The following is a 15599-nucleotide window of genomic DNA, read 5'->3' as shown; positions in this document are numbered from 1 at the left end:
GTCAGTTCTTGTATAGTGCATATCACAATTATGAATAATTTCTCTATGCGCTTCCAAAGGACTTGGATATTATTACCCCAGCTGTAGCTTGGCAGCCTTATTACTAAGATTACAGCGCAAACGCATTTCAAGGAATAAAATAATGCCAGGTACCCAGCACAATGCAGCACAATGTTGATAAATTTCTTGCCAAAGGAAATTACGCCATAGCTAGGATTCGAACCCACGACCCTCTGTTTCAAAGTCCAGAGACTAATCCACTGGGCCACAACGCTCCAAATTGAATTTATTCTCTTGAATGTTGAAGCAGGAGTAATTTGTGCAATCCCAATGACCTAGTTAAATTAGGTGTCTTGAGGATTAGACATATCGCAATACTGGGCTTTTGATCACTCTGAATTCTCTTTCATTGAGTTCAGGCTAGTGGGTACTGCTAGGTTGCTTTGATCTGTCCCTCCTGCCATTCCCTTGCTTTGCATAAGTGGAACACAGCTGGCGAGCCCTTGTGTGCCCGAGAAAGAAATTTGGTTACGGAGTGCAGTGCACACATGCTCAAAATTTTGAATAACAAAATATTCAAGGGCAGCAAGATTTAATCAACTCTAGCAAAAAGGTTAAATGATAAAATGGGGTGTGATTTTTCTGATTTTAAACGATTTAACTGCATTATAATTACCTTGGTCACAAGGAAAAACATAACATACATTCTAATAGAGATGCCCAGGTGTTAAGAACAGTGGTTATTTGTGTGTACCCATTATTATATTTATTTGATAACCATATGCCACTTTATTATATGATAAAGGTACATGTATCCGAGTGGGAGGTTTGCCTCATTTTGTTTAGGAAATTTAGAATTGTGTTCATCCTATCTCCTGTACTCTGAAAAGCATCTTATGTAAAACTTGAAGAATATACAAGGGTGCAATCAGTATAGAATGTCTGTTAGGCTTGTTATAGATTTACATCCCTTTTTCTTTGTGCTTCCTTGGGGACTGTTTCATAAAGCTGTTAGTGTGATTGCGACCTCATGCAAGACTGATGACCTGGGCGCCGTAACTCAAAGGTTGGCGATTAATTGCTAAATGAAATGACCAATCAAGATCCTCGTTGCATGTGCACTTTGCTAAGTAGACTGACTATGAACCAATCAGATTTGTTCTTTTGAATTAGCGATCAATCGCTAACCTTTGTGTTACGGGACCCAGGGCCCTGTTGTACAAAGAGTTACGATCGATCCAATCGATCGCAACTATGGACAGCCAGCAACGTCAACATCTATTATGCATGTTCAAAATATTTTCTAGTTGTGATGTATATTCATGCATTCATTGTTTTCTTGAAAATTCACTGCGCTTCTCTTTGCATTAAAAGGACATTGTGCAAATTTTTCGTAGAACAAACACTGATGGATTTCCATAGTCACGAATGATCGGATCAATCGTAAATCTTTGTACAACAGGGCCCAGTTCTCATGCTACATGATATATTACTTTGTAGCTGACTTGAGGGGGCGATCAAACATTGCAGGTTTAGATGGTGGTTAATGGCAGCTTGCAGAGCCTTTTTTTTTATAGTTTGGCAAATTGTCCGTCAGTCGTTTACATGTCACAATTTATTTTGGACTGCTTTTGCCTAACAAAGAAACATGCGCCTTGTTGTAGCTCATAGATAACGAATTGGCCAAACTCTGTAATTGCAGGCTCTGATTGTATCCAACATCAAGGGTAAACCACTTTGAATCGCCATCTAAACCAGTGATATGTGATCGTCCATTTAACACTAAATATGTTTCATTCGTGCGTACTAAAGTCAGGATTAACGTTACGAATAAGCTTTATGAAACACCCGTCGTGTAAAAGTGTGAAGATTAAAAGTACTTTCCTGTCATACTCGATTGTTTGTATGCATGCTTAGAATTGTAACATGTGTATGGTTGACAGTTATTGTATATTGGTAAAATAAAAAAACAACTCAGTGAAATATGTATCTTCTGTGTGTTTGAGATGGTTTGCTTGCTTTCATTGTTTTGGAGATTTTGAATGTAGCATTATGTTTTAGTCTTGAATATAATTGTTGGACCTGGAAAAAGAAAGCTGATCAAAATGGATTACTTTGCAGTTCAAACTAAGCAAGGACAAGCTCAATTTTTCAACACCAAGAGAAACTTCAAAATAAAGGAGAACATTTAATCAATATATTTGATTTATGCAACAGCTTTTATAAGATCAGATCACATAAAATTAATAAGGAATTGATTCAAACATGTACTGATCAGCCCCTGTTCATTCTTTTGGCATCTTTAAATATCTACACACCATGTATATTCATATTTAATATAGCAGTTATCTAAAGTCTCTTTTGAACAGAATATAAATAATTATCACCCGTATCAGACATCTGAGCTGGTCATTTACAAAACCGTATTGCCCTACATTTTCTGAATATCGGGAAGGGTAGGTATATTGTTTGTATTTTCCTCGGTCTCAGTGCGCATATTTACTTTGCATGCAGAGACGACGCAAAATATACCTTTGTATTTTCTCTGGTCTCACATCCGGGAATTTGTGGATGCGTATAAAGAGATACGCTTCATAAGGATCCGCCCACCAACAATATACGTCATAATAAAGACAACGCTGAATCCGAGCGCTTGCAAGTACGTCATAATGGTAAAGTGCAGAGTCTAGACCGATATTAACATGACACAATAGAACTCTATTTTTAAAAGAAATATCCCCATTATCATGATTTTTGCTCTAGATATCTGATTTGGATGATAATAAAAATATTGACTGGCTCTTCTTTCGGGGAACATCAAATATATTGCCCTTAAATGACCCATATTGCCCTCGTCTAAAGACTCGGGCCAATATGATTCATTTGCTGGCAATATATTTGATGTTCCCCTCAAGGCCAGTCAATATTATATAAATATATGAATATTGCAGCTAGAGAGGGGGGGGGGGTGCTCCCAGGCCCTACTCCCTCTCCACTATGAAAGAGAAGTCTAACTTGAAAAAAGATATTTCAAAAACATTTTCCTGACTTTTCTGTTTTTAGTCTTGCACAACTTTAGAAACCAAATTTGCGATGCCTGGGTATGACCGTTAAAAGACGCATGATCAGCAAAAGTAAAACTAATGATACAGTTCTGAATACTGGCTAGATACAGAATCTGCATTGGATTTTTACATGAATTCATGTGTTTGGGCTGTTTTTGGATCTGACATGCCACTCAAAAATGTTACACAACTCTACAACCATGTCCAAAGGCATCACCATTTTGGTCTCGAAGTTGTGCAAGACAATGAAGAAATAAACAATGAACAGCAAGAAAAGAGCAATGAAAAGTATATAAAACTCTCATAAATAAGAGAACATTATATTAAAGACATAGTTCTGAGTACATGAATTGCACAATGTACAGGTAAAAGCATCTAAATATAGCTCATTAATAATATGTAAGAAAATACATACTCTGTGTTCTAAGAACTCTTAATAGTAATATTGATAAGTTAAAGCTTTCATAAATAGCACTCAATATCTCTGGATTTTCAAGCTAGAATGAAAACTCAATAAATACGGTTTACATATCAAATAAATAATCAATATCTGAGGTTTTGAAATATGTCCAGAATGATGTATTCAATATTTTTGGTCCTGTGCACATTCAAGAAGTAAAATCAAGAAAAAAAATGTTTGAAAACTAATAGGTAAGGGTTGGCACATGTGTACACTGGTTGAGTTGAAGATGGGTGTTGAAAGTTGGTGTCAGTGATGGGATATTCATCCAAGATCTAGCACAGAACGTAAAATGAGGCTGGTGTTTGGACTGACCTTGCAAAGGGTGTTGTGCTGTCTATAATGTGACTGGTATCACTTTTATAAACCCATACTTGGTGTTGTGCTGTTGATGCCAACACCAGCGCCAACACTGCACTGAAGATGGCTGTTGAAAGTTGGTGTTTGGACTGACCTTGCAAGGTGTTGTGCTGTCTATAATGTGACTGGCATCACTTTTATTAACCCATACTTGGTGTTGTGCCGTCCAACACCAGCGCTAACACTGCACTTGATATCTCTCATTGTCAAACAACCGTGGTCTAATATTTCTTTCCTCGCAGCTTCTTAAATGGTTAAGAAGTTATGCCTGGATGAAACACCATTAACCAGAATCCGACATTGATTGTTTATTAATCAAAGATTGTCATTCATTGGAATCCTATCGGGGGGAGGGGGGGGGCACATTTAATGATCGTGGTATGTTTGCCATCAAAACTTACTTAGCTGCTGAGCTGTTACCAGTGCTTTCATTTGGGTACTATCTTAATGATCGTGGTATGTTTGCCGTAGTATATTTGGGTCCTGAGAATAAATAAAATCATGCTTAGAGTCCATTTCAGACCATACAGAATATACCAAATCAAGAAACAAATATTGTTGCATTAGCCTATAAAAAAATATCCAAATATCAGCGTGTCTTTGAATACCAAAAAGTAATTTACTAAGGTGTTCTGCTGGAATGTTTTACAAAAGATTTTGAATGGCAACGACAACAGATAATATCTTTATACATAGAATCCAGGCTATTAAACATGAATGCTTATCAAAATCACTATGAAACATAGCAGTAGAAATATATGTACAAATTCAGCATTGCTTTTATAGCCTGATGATTTGGAATGTCTCATTGTAAAGCCTCAGTCACAATGTTGAAATCGACTCCAGACTAACCAAATCTATTACATTAACATCAATGGCTTAACATTGATCAGTTTAGAGTCAGTTTCATTAGTTAGACTGTGGCAAATTTTTTTTGGTCTCTTGGATATAATAAATAGTCATTTTTCTACAAAGATAGCTTTAATCTTTCTTTTCCTTCACTCAGAAGTCTCGGTCATGACAAAAAATTTCTGCAAATTGTTAACAAAAAAAGACTTGGATTGCATGTGAAGTAATAAGCAGTACAAAGTGTTTTTTGTTTCCTTTTTTCATATTTCTTTCATTTTTAGAGTCCTCAAATCCTACCTTGGAGTCACCAGCAACTCATTGATCCTACCAAAATAACATTGAACACTATAATGAGTTGTTTAGGATTCTTTCCTCGGGCTTACAAAAGTCCCATTTTACTTTTCTGCAGAAACATCCTTGATATTTCTTCAGTAAATGTAGCTCTCATCCCCCTTTTCCTAGTACTTTTATACATTTCTATTTCCTTTTTTACTGCGCCATGAACGTCGACTCATGATAGATACTAGCGTATTACAATGCTCATACTATCATTATCATCATGCTATCAACAAACTGAATTTACTAGATATTCATGGCTATATCCCTATAGTCTAACAAAGTCACCACCTAAAAAAGAGTAGTTCAGAAGAATGAAATAAATAAACAAAGAAAATGGTCTTATTTCTGCTGGAGGGACAAAAGTCTTCTTGAAAATAAAAAGGGCTACAAATGTATTGTGGCATCACACATGACTAACTGTATCTGACTATACTTTGGCATGGAATACTGATCGAACAACACCAGCGAGGTAACCCACACAAAGGTTTTTGTACCATCACATTTTTATGGAACACACATCAGGAATACATCTGTTTTATACTCAATTTTCACTGAAGATCAAATCGACCAAAAAAAGTCAATTTGATAACTAGAAAGGGCAAAATAAAACATGCACAAAACTGATGAGAGATAGAGAAGAAAAGTGACGGTGTTTCTGTGTTTCAGAGAAACAGAGAAATTCATACCTTATGCAAATGAGGGAATACAGGCTGGTGCCATAAACTCACTAATTTCATATCATGCTCCAATAACATAAAACATGGTTTGACTCTTTTAAGTAAAAAGAAATTCATCAATAATGTAACTGACGGTGACCGTGATTAAATTGAGATCATGAAATTAATGAAGCATTTGAAATTTCGTACAATGAAAATTTATTATACTAATTCACAATTTTGTGTAGTGCATATCATAATGTCTTTATGCGCTTCCAAAGGACTGAAGTATTATTACCCAAGATCTAGCCCTGCAGTCTTTTGACAGTATGCAAGCATTTCAAGGAATAAATTCTGTTAGGTACCAACTTTCTTCACCTGGATTGAGTGAAGCACTGTGGATAAATCCTTGGTGAAAAAAATTAAGGTCATGGCTGGGATTAGAACTCACCACCCTTAAGGAAACCGCACACCTTACGACTGTTCGCGATCCAATTTTGGAACAAATCGCATTTTGCTAATTTTCTGAAAAAGTGAATGGAACATATTTTATTTCAGGTTAAAATTAATTGAAAGAATACTAATTTAACCAATTTGAAAGATTAATAGCCTTTATTTTATAGTAAAGGCCAAATAAATTTCAAATCATAGGCAGTCGTACAACTGCTATGACATCATTATGACTAGATATTAAATTCGCTTTTATTCTAAGAAGGATGATAGCACAGTCACAGATTTGAACACAGGTATTCATACGATGGGTCGCAGACCAATCGTAAGGTGTAGGGTCGCCTTTAGATTGAAAGGAAAGAGTCAGACCATGATGCTTCCATCTAAACAAATATAATTATGTGTGATATCATCGGCTCTCTCATTTACAAACTATGTTATGCGAATTGTTATTTATTAAAAAAAATTAAATGACATTATTTTCTCATTCTACATCTGAATTTGATTAAATCTAAGTTTAATACTTATTAAATTGTGGACTTATCCTTTGAAAAAAAAATGAATTAGCACCGTTTCCTAAAGCATGAAGGATAACACTATTAAAGACACTGGGTTGCAAGTATGTGCTGAACACTAAAAGAAACCTGTGTTTGTCTGAGGGTTTTAACAGATGTTCATCAATCAGATGTCATTATTTATGTCTGGGACAGACATGCATACAGCTAAACTAATAAAAGGCATCTCCGAAGTACCTTCGCTTTGGCATTATTGACACTTTCAGGTCAGTTTATTGGGATAACTTTGAGATGCATATTACATACATGCATTATTACACAATAATCAAGAAGGATGTGATGAGCAACATGCTTGAGTACTGTACATAAAGAATGCCTGCTCGATTTTTGCACACAAGTCTCAATATCGGTTTTTATATTTTGCCTTGTGCTGCACTTCACCACAGGGTATTTGATGATGTTTAGGACTATCTAGGACCAGAAGACAAGTCCTGGTCTTCTTTGTCATTAGTCCTTGCTATCTCATCTTCTGTTGGTCCCACTTTGTTCATTGGTCCATCTACTGATCCATCTCCTGTAAGAGAATCCTGGTCTTTGTTCTTGAGGTTGGTTCCTGGCCCATCTATCGGCCCATCCTTGTCAAGTGAGTCCTGGGATGCTTCAGATGCTATGCTCATTTCTAGTCCATCTTCTTCTGGTCCAGTCCTTTCTTCATCCTCTCCTTCAAGGTTGAGCGAGTCCTGGGCCGGGATCTCTGATGACTGTGTCATCTTGGTCTTGAGGTTATCCAGGGCAGCATGCATCTTGAAGTGAAGTCTGTTCTCTAACATGTATTTCTTGTTGTGATGCCTGGATGAAAGGTATAGTCAGAAAGAAGATTGACAAGGGGCAGTCACAATTAGACAGTATGGCCATATTCTCAAGAGGTTTAAATCACACCATGCTACAAAACCATCGACTATGCAGATTTGTCTACATAATTATGCTTATTTCATCATATAGACTAAAGAAAAGTCCAAAAATAATTGCACACTTTGGGCACAAGGGCATCTAAATGAAGCGCAACACTAGAAATCTGCATGACCCAAAGGTTTTGTACCATGTTACAATTGCAACCTCTTTTTAGAATACAGGCACATTGGTGAATTCTCATAGCAGTGGTTTAGTTAACTCTAGGCTAACCTTTATCATACCTTTAGGGACTGCTATTTGTCACATAATTCATCAAGAACAAATTATTTCAATCAACGGGGAAAATTGTTACAAAAAAAATACAAAAGAGGATTAGAATAATACGAGAGTACAGTCAGTTAAAAAATAATATTTGGTGGTATGTTTGGAACATTCTTTTTTCTATAATTCAACCATACAAAAAAGATCATGTGTTGTTTGAAGGTTGACTGTCAGTCTTCAGAAGACGGACAGTCAACCTGTCCGAAACGTCAAGTCTCTCTACTACTCATCATCTCTACTCGCCGACTCAAGCCAGCATCTCCTCATCAGCTCTACTTCTCAAGCTGTTCTCACTCATCAATTCCTTCTGGTTTACAGTCCTTTTCAGGACTACTTTCAAGAAAGAATACTCTACTCTCAAATCTCCACTTTCTTGCCTATCCATTTCTTCTCTTCTTCTATCCACTGTTTCTATAACACACCACATGGTGTACCCTAAACCACATCAGCAAAAAAGATCATGTACTTTGTACATTTTGTACAAGAACTTCATTATTGTAATAATGTGTCTAAATAAATACATAAATGAATCAACACAACTGCAGATTGAGTACAAATATGTGATCCATATAACAGGAAATTTGAATAGGGACAGGCTCATTTCTGATATTTTAAGGTTAAAAAGTTAGAAGAGGAAGAGAAGTTTACCTGCATTGTGTAAGGAACGTCTTCGCTTCCTGCAATCTATCATACTGTAGATAGAGTAAGCCAAGTTCAAGGGTTGCATACGGTACCAGGTAATGATCATAATGAAGATCTCTTTCACTGTGGTACAACAACAACAAAATGAAGAGAGGATGTACTTAATAATAATAATTACTTCTTATTAAGTGCTTTTTAAAAGTTACAAAGCGCTGTACAATGACAAAACAAATACAATCGGTAAAAGCTTAAAACAAAACTACACAAAATTAAACACTACTTGCAATATATTAAACATGTTAAAACACATGAGATTTAAGCATCTTCTTAAACACATCAGTAGAAGAACATTGCCTAAGTTTATGGGGTAATCTATTCCAATATTTGGGGGCAAACACAGAAAATGACCTATCACCTACTAATTTGAATGTCCGGGGGATGTGAAGAGGGATATGTGATGATGACCGAGTGTTGTACATTGATTGGCGAACTGTTAGGAGGTCTGACAGGTATGGTGGAGCTTGATCATTGAGACATATGAATGTGATAGTCAGAGACTTATGCTCAATTTGATTTTTTTACTTTTAATGAATGAAATTCAATTTTTTCCAGGAAAGAGTGATTGGGGTTGTGTCTAATCAGTTAGTGATGGCATCACAAAAGTACAGTTTGGGAATATTTATAATAATTTCTGCTCAAAAAATGAATTGAACTGTTGAATGTATAAAATCATTGAATGGGATAAAAATCATTATTTAATTAATGGATAAAATAATAATAATAATAATAATAATAATAATGTACATTTATATAGCGCTTATTACAATAGTTTCTAAGCGCTTAACATTTATATCTTAAAGCAATACAAGTATAAGGATTATAAATGAATTATATCACATTACGTTGCATAATATTACATTAAATTACATTACGTTAAATTACATTGCAAGAAATTATAATAAACAAAGAAAACAGATGGGTGACATGGAATTAGTGAATCGAACTACAGTCCATTGAATAGATCTGTTTTGAGTCTGATCTTGAAGGTGTCTACAGAAGGAGAATCATTGAATGAAGAAACTTTACCATTGCTCTAAATTATTTAGATAAAATGTAAATGCACACTACTGGCAAATTGAACTCTGTATTTCAGATTTCATAAAATAAAATAGTATAATGGTGATTTCTCCTGCAATAATTGCTCCGATGACATTTGCCTCAATGTAAAGAAATTAATAAATGTGCATCACATTATCAACCACCTTTCAATTTTTCTTAGAAAGATCAGGGAGTAAAAAAAAAAAAGATTTGTCCTAATCAAGACCTGCCAACCTCTGGGAATGAAAAATTGTATTCTGTGATAAAAAAAGTGTATTTTTCCCCCAAAAAGTGTATTTCATAATAAAATGTGTGGCGAACTCGCTCATCGCAGCGCTCAAGCTGCTTGCAAGCTAAAATGTGCACTGCTCTTGCAGTCTGTAATATACAAGAAGAGGAATTGGTAGAACTTACTTAGAGATGACTTCTTGAAAGCAGAGTTCTGCTTGAGAAGGTCTTGACAGATATCTAAGGGTGATTCCTTTCAGGAGCATGGCTAAACTATAATCATCCCAGTAACAGCCACTACTTCTACTTGCATAACCTGAACAAATGTTAAAAATCAAGAAAGTCATTAGAATAAAATGAACAATGGACCTCTCAATGAAACATCTATTGAGGGTACATAACAGCTCCCTTGAGATTAATTTTAAGATAATAGACTCCCCACGCCATTTTATTTGTTGTATTTCAGCGGAGCATAATGAAAAGCATCAACAGCCCAATTTTGGAGGAAGTCAGTCCATAGGGGTGAAAGATATAGCAATATAAATACCTACTAAGCCCATCGAACTCAGTGTAAATTCACCCAATTCAATAACCAAGGCCACTTTTCACTTCCCTTAATGGGACTATACGTTTTCATTTGACTAGACCTTGGGCCATCATGGACCAATTCATGTCAAACTTGATGTGTAAAGGTTTTTCATCATATTTAATGGGAATATGGTCATTAAAATGCTAAATTGCACAAAAAATAATTGATTACGTGACACTACAGTACTCTATATTTTTCATACATAAAAAATATGTTTTAATTATAAATCATTAAATTCTGTATCAATTACTGACAGCCCATTTTTGGCAATATGGTGAAAGATGATCCAGGTCGACCCATACATCATAACTTACCTTTCGTCTTCTTAAGCTGTTGAAGTGTTGCCTCTGTTAAGAGTAGTACTGGTTCTAAAAGCTCTTTCTTCTTGGCAAGAATGGAAAACCCATTCCAGATATAGATCAACTCCTAAACAGGATGAAAAGTGAAGAAAAAAAATTAAGATAAATACTACTAAAAAAAATTGTTTAATTTTCAACTGAACATTCAAAACTTATGCCTTGGCCAATGTGAAGGGGATTGAGCTTTATCAATAGGGAATCTGAGGTCATGACATTGGTGGCCTTGGATTAAAGACTAACTATAGCTTTAGAATTTAAGGTTAAATAATGTGAACTATACTCGAGTATCATAAAATATTGTAATATTACAAAAGTTTAGTAGTCATTGAAAGCATTTTTTTTACCCATTATGGAATATTACATTATGGTCTGAAATAATGCTTTGAGTTAGGAGATTATTCTACCTATAGAAGGTTGCCTTGTACAGAGTCTATTAATATGCGCATACATACCAGCCCTACGAGTGAATTTTCAGTGCCATGGATGAGATGTTTCTTGGCCTTGTTAACCGCAAACTTCTCCATGGGGATAGACTTGCCTGCAATACGTTGTTTAAGTTCTGGTACCTTGGCGTAGATGTCATTGATGTTCTGTATACAAGCGTCGGTACGTGGTAGATGCATGGCTAAGAAGCTAGCCTGCTGGTGATGGTAAATAGCCTGAAAAAAAATGATCATGATGATGAAGACGATGATGATGATGATGGAATGGTATCTTGTAGATAACGCTATCGAGCCAGACTCGATAGCGTTGTCTTCAAGATACCATGCTTGGCTTGTGACAAGATATATATCGGGAACGGGCAGACCCGTAAGCAAAAGAATGCTAGAATATCGCCGAGATTCAAGCACCGGCACATAGATAGTTCGGCAGTAGCAGAGCATGCTTGGAATGTGGGATAAGCACTGGTACACATGGCGAGTTAAAGAGGCTATCCAAATCCACCTACATCCGAATAATGTTAACAGGGATAACGGCACTGACATCCCTGAGGAATGGCTTCCGATCATTCGCCAGCATGCGCCCCCTACGACCGCCCAATAGGATTGGTTGGTTGCTCCGACCAATCATAACGCAGCGATTCCGGCACCGACGGCACGCAGCTTACGGTATAACAGGCGATTGTCCACTTCATTGCCTGACGAAAACTAGCAGGTGCAGTCGAAACGTTGCAATTTCAGTTTGATGCATCGTGAGGCAACAGATTATTTCCTTCACCAATAACAATAATATGCAGTATCTATATAGTGCTCCACACAATGGTTCTAATGCTGCCTACTACTACACCAGCTTTATCGCAGCTATCCTGAATGGGGGCTCAAGCATTCAAGGGAATCCTTTCTACTGAATACCCATTTACTACTCCTGGGAGGAGAGTGGCCAATGTAGGCCACAACATAGGGCATGAATCCCACACCTTATCCTAAAAAAATATAAAAACTTGAAGTTGGCTGTACACTCTACCCCCCCCCCTTGCAATGCCTCATTCATGTACTTACCTTAGACCACCTGCTTTCTTCACACAGCTTATTAGCATATTGAGCAGCCATTGGCCAATCAAGTTTATAGGCGTGGCACCACATAAGTTCCCAGTAACACAAGTGATGAAACTGCCTCCATTCCTGCTGCGAGGCAATGCACTCCTGGAACTTATCTATTGCCTGTATTAACAAATAAACAATTGCACTCAATCACCTTTCTCAAGTCCTTCTCCCTCAAAAGAACTGTCATGTGAATTTGCTCCTCTGCCTGCATATCAATGGCATTTTAAGGTTTGTTTGTATTCTTAATTATACATTACCATAAGAATTACCATGGCTCAACATGCCCCATGTTGGCTGGCTCAAATTTTCCCAGTCCCAACTTCTAATCCATACATTTCTTATGCATCCATCATGTAAAAACTAAAAGACTATGACAGAAATGAGAATCCATACCAGGACTAACAATATTGTTCTTATTTCTTTATTAGATTTTAAGACATGTGTGGGTAAAAAGCACTGATCTATTTCACACCCTTTTTTGTTTTTTTTTGGCTGAAATTTGTATTTTCCCCTCTAAAAATTTTTTTTTTTCAAAGTTTTAAACAATGTGGTGGGGTTAAGGGTTATGTAATGGGTCATCAATACATGACACCACTACAATGTCTGACTCATTCATTATTGGCCTGGGGGTGGTGGCTCAACTTGACCCTATGCTCAACTTACCCTGCCTTCCCCTACTCTTATCCTTATCATAATTAGTTTCATTATCATTATACTCACTTCATCCAGGTTTCCTGATATCTCTTCTATCCTCGCTGCTAAAAATAAGAAGATGACTCCCTTGGGATAGTTCTTCAAACACGGTTCTAAGATTTGTCTAGCAAGCTCAATGTCTCCATCAGCAGTACCTGTGTGTTGAAAAGTATCGGCATTTAATAACTTGCTCAAGATCAATAACCACTTCCAATCAATTCTTTTTCAATTCATCCTACATGATCTAATGATAATAATATAGGTCTATTTACCCAGGGAAGCCATTTCAGTTCTGAAAACTGTTTTCCCAGAGGGCCCTGCGATAATTGTTACCCCGGCTTTAGCTGGGCTGCCTAGGTGCTCAAGCATTCAAGGAATTTCTTCCTACCACTACCCATTAACCTCACCTGGGTTGAGTGCAACACAATGTGGATAAATTTCTTGCTGAAGGAAATTACGCCATCTAGTCACCACGTGGTCCAATTGTCATTCAGCCCATTTACCATTTTGTCTAATGTCCAGTTAAGCTACATGTATACCCATTTTATTCAACATCCAATTGGTCTATTGCCACTGAGTCAATCAGGTTAAATGGCCTGTTTGTGAACCAAATTTTCACTTGACAAGGTAATAAGCAATTAAAGAAGACAAAAGCAATATGAATTGGGCCTTAGTTAGAAATACTCACCGAATACATAAGTTCCTATGGAATGGTAACTGATGATGACCATAGAATACATAGGAGACTTCTAGATACATTATCATTAATGTCAGATGTACTCATCGGATAAATAAGTTCCTATGGAATGGTAACTGATGATGACCATAGAATACATAGGAGACTTCTAGATACATTATCATTAATGTCAGATGTACTAACCGAATACATAAGTTCCTATGGAATGGTAACTGATGATGACCATAGAATACATAGGAGACTTCTAGATACATTATCATTAATGTCAGATGTACTCATCGGATAAATAAGTTCCTATGGAATGGTAACTGATGATGACCATTGAATACATAGGAGATTTCTAGATACATTATCATTAATGTCAGATGTACTAACCGAATACATAAGTTCCTATGGAATGGTAACTGATGATGACCATAGAATACATAGGAGACTTCTAGATACATTATCATTAATGTCAGATGTACTCATCGGATAAATAAGTTCCTATGGAATGGTAACTGATGATGACCATAGAATACATAGGAGACTTCTAGATACATTATCATTAATGTCAGATGTACTAACCGAATACATAAGTTCCTATGGAATGGTATACAAATAGCGAATAGGCATGAGTGCGATGGTACGAGATTTCACATGAGGTGAAAGAAAGTTGCTCTATTCAACGAGGCGTTAGCCGAGTTGAATAGAGCGTTTCTTTCTTTCACCGAATGCGAAATCTCGCACCATTGCACGAATAAGAATATTCGCTATTTGTGTTGTACAACGCCTCGGTAATTTCTAGCGAAAATATGAAAAAACAAGAGTTTTTCCCTGCAGTAATCTATGAAAAGGGAGCAAAAATATCGAAAGCGAAAAGCAAAATCCCACAAGCCGGGCCCACAAGCGCGCATGATCTTGGACAGCATTGCGCATTTAGCCAGCGGGCTGTACGCGCATTGTCACCTTATTCAATGAAATCGCATTGTGACGTCACCTCCTAAAGCCGTGCAATGGTACATTTTGGACGGTACATGTAGGATGGTACGTCTTGTGTGCAACGGTACGAATGTGTGACATTCAGCCTCCCATTTGATCGCGTACAACAAGCTAAGTAGGCGTTGTACAATAACTGATGATGACCATAGAATACATAGGAGACTTCTAGATACATTATCATTAATGTCAGATGTACTCATCGGATAAATAAGTTCCTATGGAATGGTAACTGATGATGACCATAGAATACATAGGAGACTTCTAGATACATTATCATTAATGTCAGATGTACTCATCGGATAAATAAGTTCCTATGAAATGGTAGAATACATAGGAGACTTCTAGATACATTATCATTAATGTCAGATGTACTAACCGAATACATAAGTTCCTATGGAATGGTAACTGATGATGACCATAGAACACATAGGAGACCTGAGACAAGGAAGTTTGGAAGCCCTTTCTAAATCAGTCAGCCCTTTTATCTGTGTAGGAGGGATATCAGTGAATAAGATTAAAACCATTAATCAATCAGTACAACATTCATGGTACTAAGATAATCAGGTAACTTCTAAAAGAAGTTTCTTAACACACCATCCATATTCACTTCCCAAGTTCAGAAGAGGGACTAGAAATAATGAAAATATATCAATAAATATACTGAAACTTGATATCAACTCTTAATACATTGAAAAATAGGATTCAATATGGTTAAAAGCCACATCTAACATTGCATAACAAAGCATAACACTAATTCCATCATTATCTGATTTGAAGTATGTACAGTCCTGTCATTTAATTGTTTCGCTAAGATTCCCATTGCGAATTTCATGAATTATTA

At 36.5% G+C, this 15599-nt stretch overlaps 1 protein-coding gene across 1 annotated transcript in view; it reads right to left on the bottom strand.

The window, feature by feature from the left end:
- Positions 1 to 5428: 5428 nt before the first annotated feature.
- LOC121423845 (tetratricopeptide repeat protein 39B-like) overlaps positions 5429 to 15599 on the bottom strand; it is a 29636-nt gene continuing 19465 nt past the window's right edge. The window contains exons 9-16 of the mRNA XM_041619351.1: positions 15135 to 15243; positions 13108 to 13235; positions 12343 to 12504; positions 11296 to 11502; positions 10799 to 10910; positions 10082 to 10211; positions 8576 to 8692; positions 5429 to 7543 (exon numbers count right to left, since the gene is read on the bottom strand). Coding sequence (XP_041475285.1) covers positions 7162 to 7543; positions 8576 to 8692; positions 10082 to 10211; positions 10799 to 10910; positions 11296 to 11502; positions 12343 to 12504; positions 13108 to 13235; positions 15135 to 15243 — 1347 coding nt within the window. The 3' untranslated portion in view covers positions 5429 to 7161. The remainder of the gene's footprint in view (positions 7544 to 8575; positions 8693 to 10081; positions 10212 to 10798; positions 10911 to 11295; positions 11503 to 12342; positions 12505 to 13107; positions 13236 to 15134; positions 15244 to 15599) is intronic.

Source organism: Lytechinus variegatus, chromosome 11, assembly GCF_018143015.1.
Source record: "Lytechinus variegatus isolate NC3 chromosome 11, Lvar_3.0, whole genome shotgun sequence".
NCBI lineage: Eukaryota > Metazoa > Echinodermata > Echinoidea > Temnopleuroida > Toxopneustidae > Lytechinus > Lytechinus variegatus.
The sequence above is the reverse complement of the archived record's forward strand: the minus strand, read 5'-3'. Positions and strand labels throughout refer to the sequence as shown.